The sequence below is a fragment of the Streptopelia decaocto genome (assembly GCF_964273445.1).
Source record: "Streptopelia decaocto genome assembly, chromosome: Z".
NCBI classification, from domain to species: domain Eukaryota; kingdom Metazoa; phylum Chordata; class Aves; order Columbiformes; family Columbidae; genus Streptopelia; species Streptopelia decaocto.
The window spans coordinates 26,560,446-26,572,811 of NC_138657.1; the positions used below are offsets into that span (position 1 = coordinate 26,560,446).

The 12,366-nt window shown below is 40.1% G+C and overlaps 1 protein-coding gene across 2 annotated transcripts in view; it reads left to right on the plus strand.

The window, feature by feature from the left end:
• PTAR1 (protein prenyltransferase alpha subunit repeat containing 1) overlaps positions 1 to 12,366 on the plus strand; it is a 36,608-nt gene that overhangs the window by 8,672 nt on the left and 15,570 nt on the right. Inside the window, exons 2-4 of one of the 2 annotated variants that reach the window (XM_082074809.1) lie at positions 1,081 to 1,250; positions 6,069 to 6,135; positions 11,035 to 11,139. In XM_082074809.1, the coding sequence (XP_081930935.1) occupies positions 1,081 to 1,250; positions 6,069 to 6,135; positions 11,035 to 11,139 (342 nt within the window). The remainder of the gene's footprint in view (positions 1 to 1,080; positions 1,251 to 6,068; positions 6,136 to 11,034; positions 11,140 to 12,366) is intronic. The other variant, XM_082074810.1, reaches the window with a different exon arrangement.

Sequence of the window (12,366 nt, forward strand, 5' to 3'; positions counted from 1 at the left end):
CAGGCCGCTTGGCGTAGCAGAAGGAAAAATGGGACATGTGGAAATTCATGCATTGCTGTCTATATGATTTTCTTTTTTGTGACCTGGTCACGCTGCTGCAGGGCATGCCTGGGGTAGTTTTGGGTCGATCAGGTGCCTGTACTGGGTAACCTGTTTTCTTTCCCTTGCACTAGCACTTTTTACAGCTCCATAGCATCTCTACCACAAAGTGAGGGGTGCTTGTGTTAATTCAGCAGGGTTAAACTCCTTAGGTGATAATCTGAAAATACAAAATAGGGAACTCCTTCATTTGGGATCTTCAGGAAAATCTAATAAAACTTTTCCGATTATCTTAAGGTGAGATAAACCAGCAACACCAAAAGGAATATTTCTAGAGAACATTCAAATTATATTGAATTCATGCTGGCTCGTCTAATCATGGTTATTACTTAGAGAGTATTCAGCAAGTCTTAAAATATTTCTGATTTTCTATTACTACAGAATTAGGGAACTAATACAAATTTTTTCTAGTGACTCGTAATTCCAAACCACAACTGGCTTTTATATTATGTCTGAATAAATAGTACATGTACTTATTTTGCTCAACTTAAATCTTTATTCATGCCTTAAAACATGTTTGAATCACCTGTTTTCCCAGTTACTATATTGCATGAGTTTTGTGGAGGATGTCTTTTTGAAAATACATTTTATCATACTTACAGTCCAGCACTTAAATTTGAGAAGAAACTTCTTCTTAGTAAGGGTGACAGAGCACTGGAACAGGCTGCCCAGGGAGGTTGTGGAGTCTCCTTCTCTGGAGAAACCCACCTGGGCATGTTCCTGTGCGACCTCACCTAGGCATTCCTGCTCCAGCAGGGGGATTGGACTAGATGATCTTTTGAGGTCCCTTCCAATCCCAAACACGCTGTGAAAGTGTGAAGAATCAAGAAGGTGAATTGAGTATAACGTATACAGATTTTGGTAAAACAGGAAAGATGGTGGACTGACTGGGTGGGGAGCATTGCCAGTTTGTTCTATTGCAAAAGAGAATTAGTATCTACTGGAAATAAGTTTAATTATATTTCTTTCTGTTTTTTTAAGAGATGAAATTGGATTAATACCCTGCCCTGAAGCCAGGTATAACCGGAGCCCTATTGTCCTGGTAGAAAACAAGCTTGGTGTGGAGAGCTGGTGTGTGAAGTTTCTTTTGCCATATGTCCACAATAAGCTTCTCCTCTACAGACAAAGAAAACAATGGCTGAACAAAGATGGTAAGTTACCCAGTTGGAGAATAGTATCTGATGTGATTCTTAATGCACATTTTTTTTATTTGTCATAGAGTCATTTAGGCTGGCAAAGTCATTTTATATCAAGTCCAACTGTTAACCTAACACTGCCAAGTCTACAACTAAATCATGTCCCTAAGAACCTCATCTGTTCAACTTTTAAATCCCTCCAGGGATGGTGACTCAACCACTTTCCTGGGCAGCCTGTTCCACTGCTTCACAACCATTTCTGTGAACAAATTTTTCCTACTATCCAATCTGAACCTTCTTTGGCACAACTTGAGGCCATTTCCTCTTGTCCCATCACCTGCTACTTGGGAGGAGAGACCAACACCCTTCATGCTACAACCTCCTTTGTATAGTTGCAGACAGCAATAAGGTCTCCCCTCAGCCTCCTTTTCTCCAGGCTAAACAGCACCAGTTCCCTCAGCCGCTCCTCAGCAGACTTGTGCTCCAGACCCTTCACCAGCTTCACTGACCTTCTCTGCACTTTCTCCAGCCCCTCAATGTCTGTCTTGTAGTGAGGGGTGCAAAACTGAACACAGGATTTGAGGTGGGGCTTCACCAGTGCCAAGTACAGAGGGATGATCACTGCCCCAGTCCTGGTGGCCACAGTATGTCTGATACAAGCCAGGATGCTGTTGGCCTTTTGGCCACCTGGGCACACTGCTGGCTTGTGTTAAGCCACTGTCAACCAACACCCCCAGATCCCTCTCTGCCAGGCAGCTTTCCAGCTACTCTTCCCTGAGCCTGTAGCGCTGCCTGGGGTTGTTGTGACTCAAGTGCAGGACCTGGCACTTGGCCTTGGTGAAGCTCATACAACTGACCTCAGCCCAATGAACAAGCTAGTCCAGATCCCTCTATATGGCCATCCTACCTTCCAGGAGATCAACACTCCCACCCAACTTGGTGTCACCTGCAAACTTACTGAGGGTGCACTTGATCCCCTCATCTAGGTCATTTACCTCTATTGACACTACACTGGTCCTTCTTAAAGCCAGTTTAACCTGTTCTGGAAGAACTGAGGGTTCCTGGGCAGGAGGGCCATCTTTGGATTGTGCATCTTGGCAACCTGAAGAAGTTGTAGGGTTGCTTAGTTGAAAATGTAAATCCTTTCTCTCTTGCTCAAGCTGGAAGTGTTGGAGGGACATGACTTATTCCCATGGGTGATTTAGGGAAGTTATGTTAGTCTTTACAGGAGGAATTTTGTCCTACTTTCCTGAGTCAGAAGGGAAACTGTGTTGATGTGTGGATCTGAAGCAAGAAACAAATGGAATGTTTTTCAGTAAATAGTGGAGTGGCATGAAGTTTAAAGTACTGCCTGTTTGTGGAAACTTGTTTTGTTTTCTTTTTTTTTAAAATGAAACTTCATTCTCCTCCATTTCTTCAGTTGCAAAATTCAGTGTAAAATGTGTGAGAGGTGTCGATCTACAGTGTTTAAATATCTGTTGAGGTTTTGTGTCACTACTGTAAAACATGATCAGGACCTCACCTTGTTAATTACCTGTTTGTAAAACAAGGTACAGTTTATAGAGTTTAGTATGTTTTACCATTAAGTGAGTTTCACATGTGACAGGAAATTTTGGAAGAAACTGAACAGCAGCAATGGAGGGAATGAAGCTGCAAGTCTTTCCCAGGTAGACTTAACAGAGTTGTCTTTAATGTTATGTAAATAGGCATACTGTATTGAGATGTTACATTTTCTGTACATTTGAAATATCCTGAAGGATTTTCCTCCGAATTCTTTTTGTAGATTACAGTGCATGCTTAGAATTTGGCAAGGTAGGTGTTTGCTGGATGTAGTGAAGGGATAGATTTGTTTATTACTGCTGCAAAACTCAATTGCATATTGTATTGATGCTTGTAAGAAACAATGATAGCAAATGTAGCCTCTTGTTGCCTCTTTTCTGGTGTTCGACTTACTGTAAGCCATTTTAAATTGCACAGAGAAGAAAAGGAGGGTGCTGATTCATGTGTCTGCTTTCAGATGTGGTGTCCAGTATTTTTTGGCAGGATCCTGGAAGAAGGAAGTGCTTTATAGTCAGTCATTGGTAGCTTACTGTGACAGATATTTATTTTAGTTATGGTTTCTCTTTGATACTTAGTGTCCTGGAATTCAGAATTATGACTGTTTCTCTTCTGGCTCTTGTTCCAGTTTAGAAATCTTAATTTTACAATATGTTTTTATTATTTTTCTGATTTTTTTTTAAATTCTGCATGCATATTATTTGTATCATCACAATATAGTTTTCTGAAATTGCTACAAACTGATTTTTTTATGCAAGGTATTTTTGTGTCTACTCCCAGAATATCCTTCCTTCCCATAAATCTATGTTTCTACTTTTACAACACTCTTCTGGAAAGCACCTCTTCGTGTGACATACTTCTAAAAATCTAGATACAGATTTTTAGAAGAAAATGTGCCAAAATGGTCTTGTTATATTTGTCCTTTTGCAGCTGGGGACACTTTAATGTACAAAAGGACATGTATGTCACAGAATCAGTTAGGTTGGAAAATACCTTTAAGAACAACAAGTGCAACCATGTTGTGAGCACCTATGATCTTATAGTTTGCTTATAATGTATCTAGCAGAAAGTACTTTGAAATTGTAAATAGAAGATTGTTTTTGTTACTGACACAGAGGGGACTAGCTGGCAACCGCTGTCATTGTGTGCCAGATCTGTCATAAGACTTTCTATTGAAAAGTAGCTCACAGGTAACTAAAACTGGGTCATTTGTCATCTCAGGCTCAGAATCCATACTTGATGAAATTTTAATCTTTTACTTGTTGCACAAAGCATCAAGGAATATCAAGATGAAATAACTGGGTATCGCTTTTTTATTTTCCTTTTGCCTTCTTCTTTCCTTTGCTGATGTTCAGGATACAGTGAAGCTCTGTTATGGGCAAACACCCAAAATGGTAGACAAGCTTCTGTTTAAGTTGGGTTCTATTTGGTGCTGCTCCAGACCTTTGACATTAACAGAATAATCATGTTGGCTGGAAATCATGACTTAGTAGGATAAGCAAAGCATATTTTTCTAAGTGGAGCCACGTAGACTATGAAAGCTGTTTTGTAAAAAGTATTCCAAGGAATGAACTAGTCTGTAATAGGCTTTTGCTTAATATGTCTTGTCAACCATTGCATATACAGTGGTTGGAACCTAATAGTTACTAAAACCATCATTGTATTTACAAAATCCAACACTCAAAAGTTCAGAATTTTTAATGACCTACTTCAGAACTGCCTTGGCAGTAAAAGCCTGGATAGTCACATTCAGTTTTGAAGACAGTTTCTTCTTAATCAATTGCAAAATTACCATGTAAACTTAAGGGTTGTAATTGCATGTCAGGTTGACTGAGCTGATGCTGTGTCTCCTGAGAGCAGAGGTTCGGGGGCCCAAGGCAGTCACAGACCCTCATTATCTCTAAGTGTTACCCTGGTGGGCCTCAAACCACCTGAATAGTGTCGTGGAGTGCAAAGGGAAAGACTGGGTTACAATGAAATTAACTCTTCTGTTCTCAGCAACTGTATACCTCAGTCTTGCTTTTATGACATTGTTAAAAATAAGTGTAATATGTAAATCTGGAATTTCTGCAGTGCTTAAATGGAGGGATGCAAACAAAAGTCTGTTCTTTTTTACTGAATTAGTCTTAAAACCTTAGTCTGAAGCAAGGCTGTCATTTCAGGATGTATTTAAAGTGTTTCCTCTGCAGTTATCGGAGTTATTTTGTGATCCTAACTCATCGTTATGGTGTTTCATTTTCCTACAGGTTTTTTATAGTATTTGTATTTTTTGTAACAGTATAGTATAGTATATAGTAGCTGTCTGCAGCTCAGGCTTGTACTGATGTAGTAGGGTGTTGGAGAATGGCTAAGAGAGAAAGGGCATGGGTCCAGAGACCCTCTCTACGAAGAGGATCTTTTCTAGTTAGCATGAGTAGGCCTCAGTTAGCATGAGCTGAGCAAGGGCAAGTGGAAAAGTACTGACCGAGAGGGGCCTCAGTCACTTCAGTAAACAAGTTCAGGGGGCAGCTCCGAGATAACGAGGGAGTCACATACCAGAGAAACCACAGAAGGGGATGGGCTCATTATGTATGCTGGGATGGGCTCATTATGTATGCTATCAAATCGGTGTCTGACGAGTAGGCATAATTAACAGAATTGCTTTATAAAGGTCTGCTATAAATAGAATTGCTATAAATAGAACTGCTATAAAGGCCTGTGCTCTGCATTGCTATAAAAGTCGGTGCTCTGCATCAATAAACTGAAGTATGCTTATCACCCACATTGGGTCAGCTGCATTTCTTCCTCCGTTGCCGCAGGCCAGAACCCATGCCGGGGTCTCGATCCCCAACAGTAGGGTGTATTTTAGTGGTACTATATTATTTAAAAATCACTGGATTTTCTTTGAAGAATTCTCTGTTTATGATATATACAGCATATCTGCAATTTATATCACTAAATACTCAAGGATTCTACGCAATCGCTGTCCCTCACTGAGGGCATCCTCTGTTTGATTATAGCACTACAGGTCAAGGTCAGAAATTGCCAGCTGCAAACTTCTTGGGTGTGAGTTATTAGCGAGATAGGAGTCCGTTATTTGAAATAATGAAAAGGGAGGATGTGTCAGATTTTGCCTCCTTACAAATTAAATGACTGTTTTGCTGAGGTGGGCATCCCTGGGTACAGCAGTCCGTGGGAGAGAGACTTTGGGGAAGGACAGGGAATAAAAGAGTGGAGAGACAACACTGCTGTAAGCAAATCATTGCTAATATTGTGTCTCTTGTTCAACTGTTTTAGAGCTGATAGATACCACGTGTACCCTGCTGCTGCTGAACCCTGACTTCACCACTGCCTGGAATGTGAGGTATGTTGCACTCAGCCGATGACATCAGAGGGGCCTGGGCCTTTATGTTCAAGTCAGCTATAAGCTTTGTTTTAAGTGGTAATTACTGACACAGCAAGAGGATTTCGGCTAAGGAGTATCAAAGGAATGTTAAAAATCTCTTCTATCCTCTGTGCCTTGCAGATAGTTTCAGACTGATTTTTTTTTTTTTTCCTTATTGTTGTTTTGTTTGTTTTGTTTCTTTGGTCAATTTGGTTTTTGTGTTTATTTGGAAGGTTTAGTTTATTTGGGGGGTTTTGTTTGTTTTGTTAGTGGAGTCTAAAGATTACACTGCTCTATGTGAAGGCCTGTGTTTGGCCTATATTTTGAGGGGATATAAATCCCATTGAACTGTCACTCTGCTTTCCATCTGTCATTTAAGGAGGGCCATTTGTAACCTTTAGATTGGTGTATCCTTTTTGCTGAATCACATACTGCCCAACTGATGTCTTCTCTCTATCTTCACTGTTCTCTTTTTACCCTTCCAAATAGTATACCTGAAAGCTTTTCACAGAATCACAGAATGTCAGGGATTGGAAGGGACCTCGAAAGATCTTCTAGTCCAGTCCCCCTGCCGGAGCAGGAACACCTAGATGAGGTTACACAGGAAGGCGTCCAGGTGGGTTTTGAATGTCTCCAGAGTAGGAGAGACCACAACCTCCCTGGGCAGCCTGTTCCAGTGCTCTGTTACCCTCACTGTGAAGAAGTTTCTTCTCATATTTAAGTGGAACCTCTTATGTTCCACTTTATACCGATTGCCCCTTGTCCTATCATTGGTTGTCACCAAGAAGAGCCTGGCTCCATCCTCGTGACACTCACCCTTTACGTATTTATAAATATTAATGAGGTCACCCCTCAGTCTCCTCTAAGCTAAAGAGCCCCAGCTCCCTCAGCCTTTCCTCAGATGGGAGATGCTCCACTCCCTTAATCATCTTTGTTGCACTGCACTGGACTCTCTCCAGCAATTCCCTGTCCTGAGGGGCCCAGAACTGGACACAATATTCCAGATGTTGTCTCACCAGGGCAGAGTAGAGGGGAAGGAGAACCTGTCTCGACCTACTAACCACCCCACTTCTAATATACCCCAGGATGCCATTGGCCTTCTTGGCCACAAGGGCACAGTGGTGGCTTATGGTCATCCTGCTGTCCACCAGGACCCCCAGGTCCCTTTCCCTTACACTGCTCTCCAACAGGTCATTCCCAACTTATACTGGAACCTGGGGTTGTTCCTGCCCAGATGCAAGACTCTACACTTTCCCTTGTTGTATTTCATTAAATTTTTCCCCACCCAACTCTTCAGCCTGTCCAGGTCTCACTGGATGGCAGCACAGCCTTCTGGCGTGTCAGCCACTCCTCCCAGCTTGGTGTCACCAGCAAACCTGCTGACAGTGCACTCTATTCGCTCATCCAAGTGATTGATGAATATTTTGAATAATACTGGTCCCAGTACCAACCCTTGAGGCACTCCACTGGATACAGATCCCCATTGACCACGACTCTCTGGCTTCTTTCCTTCATCCAGTTCACAGTCCACCTCACTGCCTGATTGTCCAGACCACACTTCCTCAGTTTAGCTGCAAGGATGCTGTGGGAGACTGTGTCAGATGCTTTACTGAAGTCAAGGTAGACCACATCCACCACTCTGCCATCATCTGTCCACCTTGTTATGTCCTCATAAAAGGCTATGAAGTTGGTTAAGCACGACTTCCCCTTGGTGAAGCCATGTTGACTGCCCCTAATGACCCTCTTATCCTTGATATGCCTTGAGATGTCACCAGGATAAGTTGTTTCATCACTTTCCCAGGGATGGAGGTGAGGCTGAACAGTCTATAGTTACCCGGGTCCTCCTTCTTGCCCTTTTGAAGACTGGAGGGACATTTGCTTTCCTCCAGTCCTCAGGTACCTCTCCCGTTTCCCAAGGCTTGTCAAATATGATGGAGAGTGGTCTAGAGGTAATCAGAGTGGTCTAGAGGCTTTTGAGGTAACCGTTCAGTTTGCTGCCATTACCAGTGCAGCTCATCAGGACTGAATAGCCCTGAATAGATACACTGCAGGAGAAGGAGAAGAAGGTGATTATCCTTTATTCCAGACATGTTCTCCCCCACCCTGCTCCTTTCTTGTACCTCTTGGGATTAGTCTTGCTTCACCACTGGTCATGCTGCAGTACCAAGAGTCATTAAGAATGAAGAGCAAAAGTTTACCTCCTTGCTTCTAATGGAGCCCAGAAGCAACAGTTCTTCATAACCCTGTAATCTGATAACTTTTTTGTGTAAATCTCAGATGTAGGGAATAGTCTCTTTCTGCTGCCTAGGTAAGAATGGAGACAATCTCCAAGGAATAGCGTTAGAAGGGCTGGAGGGCTAACAGAATATTATGTTAGTGTCTAGGAGGGCTCTTATTAAAAATAGGCCTTTGTAGTTAAGATGCATTATTGCAATATGAAAAATTAACAAAATTACCTAGAAAGATAGTGTCTGCAGGTAGCTGTCAGTGCTAGATATGGCAAATTCAGCTTTTTTTTTTTTTTTCCTTTCACTGCTGGTGTAGTTCTGAAGGATACTGCTGTGATCTGTATCCTTCTAGCATCTCAGTTCTAAGAAAGGGGGATCAAAATGATAGCAAAGGGCTCGCTGTCATGAAAATGTATAGCTTGAGTAGCTTTCAAGTGATAAGATGGAATTAGGAGCATGTGTAAGTACTAGATCTACTACAATAATGTAATCTTGTGGTACTTAAAACTGAATTCAGGTTTTTGTTTTAGGATTTGTGGATTTATTTTTTTTTTTAATGCAAACACATGCATCCTTATCAGCCTGTTTTTTTTCTGCATGACAGATGAAAGCATTTGCTCCTACGTACATGAGAGGAATAGTTCAAAGTTGGAATTAGAAATGTTAATGAATATGGATGAAGATTGTTTTCTCTTTTATGATGTTTATGGTTTACTGTAGCATACAAATTGCTACAGATGGTCGCCTTGCCCCCCAAATTTTTGGCCAGTGGCCTTATTGGCGGTCTGTCTTTGAAGCTCCCTTTAGCATTCAGGGAGAAGCTGTGGTTACACCAGCCAGTCAGTAGCTGTGGAATTTACCACTGAGCCTGCTCTAGCCAAGGGACTGCTTTGCTGAATCTGGCCCTATGTTGTTTTAGGGCGCTGCTGCGAGTTTGCTCTTTTTAAGCTTAGACACTTAATTGGTACGACATTTCAGCTTCTATTCTGTGGAATTCCTGCTTCAGTAGATTACAGGTCAAGCTAGCCAATCAGAGTAGAGAACAGACTCCATTCTGCACAGATGCTGGAGATAAATCTTTATTCTGAGCTAGTATAAGCTGGAAACTAATTGTGTGTGGCTTCCACTCTGCTTGCAGAACATGATGAATCTGCCGAAGGATGTTTTTGTCTTGTTCAGGGGACGTTTGTCATGCCTGATTCATCTTATATTCTCCACACACAAATTCATTGCTTTATTGTGAGGGAAAAAAGTATCATAGATTCTAAGTAGCCTAAAAAATAGAAAAATGTAATAGTTATTTCCTGAATAGCAGCTCTGCACATACAGTGTTCCCTGTAGAATTCTCTATTTCATTTTAGGCTGGGATAATCCCTTTTCCCTATGTTGAATTCTCTACTGAGAGCTTCAGAGATAGTTATTGACTCAGTAGCACTGAACTTGAAGATACAGGAAGAGTGTTTTTCGAGAGTCAGAAAGGGAAATCTTTTCCTTGGAAAGCAGACAGGACTTGTCAGAGCAAGTAGAGTGGAGTGGTGGTGTGGAAGACTAATGAGCATTTGAGCTTAGCTGACAATCACAGAACGTTGTATCTGATTAATGAAGCACAGGAGGCCAAAAAACTTCAAATGTGTTACCTGCTAGGAACAGATGGATAATCTATCTTGACTTTGGAGCTATTCTAAATAATTGTAATATGTGTGTGTAGGTTTGTCTTTTATTTTTTTCTTTTAATTAGAAGTGACTGGGAAGCTACAGAAGGGCAGGGATTATAACTTAAACTGTAAGAACACAGCAGGAGCTAGTTATATGACATAGGAAGGCATGATAAAGACTAGGAGACTTGCTTCTTAAACTTGGAGGGAAATCCCTGTTATACTGAATGGGAAACAAGACATCTGCAGTTGTTAATCATAATTTCATTTATCCTGTGTTTCCAGAAGTTGAAAAATCTTCCAAGTTAAAATGACCAGAATCTTTACCTTGGTGTTTGTAAAATAATTGTCATAGGTGTTTCTCTTCTTGCTGGTATACTTGCTGGTATGTACAATTAATCTGAAGTCCAAACACATTAGGTAACAAGACACTCTGAAGTGTCAAACCTTTTCCTATCAGAAAGCAATTATTTCAAAGGTTTCAGTAAAAACATAAGGCATGTTAAAATAATTTCAGATTATCTTTTATGGGAGCTAGAATTCTGAAGGCTGAAAAATTATCTGTGGTTCACATGACAAAATGTCTCCTTAAAGAGCTTTAAATGGATGTGTTTGGGAGTCTATGGTACTTTAGTCATACTTGCAATTAAAGTCCCTTATTTGTGAATGGGAGGGTCTCTCATTTGAAAATTTATGAAACCAGAAACTACTTTTCTACCACAGCAGTGAAACTGAATCCTTCCTGTAATGTTTCTCAACTTTGCAAAAGAATATATTTACTTCAAGAGTAAATAATGTGTGAGCCTCCTTATTTGCAGTTAATGCTTTGGTACAGAAAGAGCCACTTCTGCAACAAAGGCTTTTTAAACTCTTGTAGTTTGACAGTGAAGTTCTATTATGATACAAAGGAAATGCCATGGTCTTTGTTATTGGGATTTGTGTTCTGTTTTCAGGTTACTTCTTTTATTCATACAAATTTATTTTGTCTTTTGTAGGAAAGAATTAATACTGTCTGGCACTTTAAATCCACTTAAAGATTTGCATCTTGGAAAGCTGGCATTAACCAAGTTTCCAAAGAGTCCAGAAACATGGATTCATAGGTTTGTTTTCTTTGCCTTCTGTTGCCTCCCCAAACCTAAACATTTTTCCTAGGGTTTTTTTTCCTGTGCCTGAGTTAAGGAGAGCTATAGGTAAAGGAGGACATCTAGAAATATAGCAGATTCTTTGAGCCAGTCATTGTAAAACACAATGCCTAGGCTTTTCAAGATACCTGCCTATATTTTACACTTAGAACTAAGATAATATGCACCTTTTTTGCTGCATATTTTTAAAATAAACTTTGAAGGTGGGATAAATCTTCTTAGAGGTTTATCACGTCTTGCATGACTTCTCAGCCTGAGAGTTCTGATTCTATCAATAGTAAATATTTGAACATTGTGGATTTCTCCCTCTTTCCCTCCTCCAACTTGTTATTATCTGTTGTATTGCTTGTCTACAGGCATTTCAGAAAGACAAGAATCTGTAAAGCTAATCTTTATAACCAAATTTGAGTTATTTTCCATTCCAATCTGGTCTTTGTGGTTTGAATTTATTTTTTCCATTTCTAATGTAAGCAGTATCATCAAGTCACCACTCCTAAATATTTAAATAACAGGGCACATTTTTGGAAGACATAACTCCAGAATTACTCAAACACACAAAGCTAACCATCTCTGTCATGACTGAGTGTACACAAAATGCCTGTAGCACAACCAAGTGAAGTATAGGCCTATTGTTCAACTTTGTTTAAAAAAAAAAATCTTGGTACGTGTGCAATTTTTTTTTTTTTTTCCCCCATGATGTATTTTTTTCACAGGATAACTCATCCTTTTATAGACAGCCTTAAAGAGATTTGAATGTAACACATTAGAAAACTTAAAAAACATAAATAAAGCTTCAGTTGTACTGATAAAATATGAATTTTGGGAAGAAGGATTTGTCAGTAAACTCTTCTTTGTGGGTGCATGAGCTTAAAATTCTCAAATTAAGCTAGTATGTAACACATTGAATATTCCTAGGCATTTCTTAATTTATAAGTGTCTACTTAATTTCTGTTAATTTCTTTTGTAGTAGCATTGATGTAGTAACAACGTTGATTATTTTCTGCAACGCTGTTTTTTTTTCTTTGTTGCTCTTCAACTGCTTTTCATCACGTACATACTCTTGACTCATGCTGCTTGATTTCTATGTTTGAAGCAAAAGGAATATGTGGAGATAATGTGGAAAAAAAAATGCAGTTTGTAATGGTTTAGCCTTTCCTGCATGGTAGCTAACACTGGAAAACTATG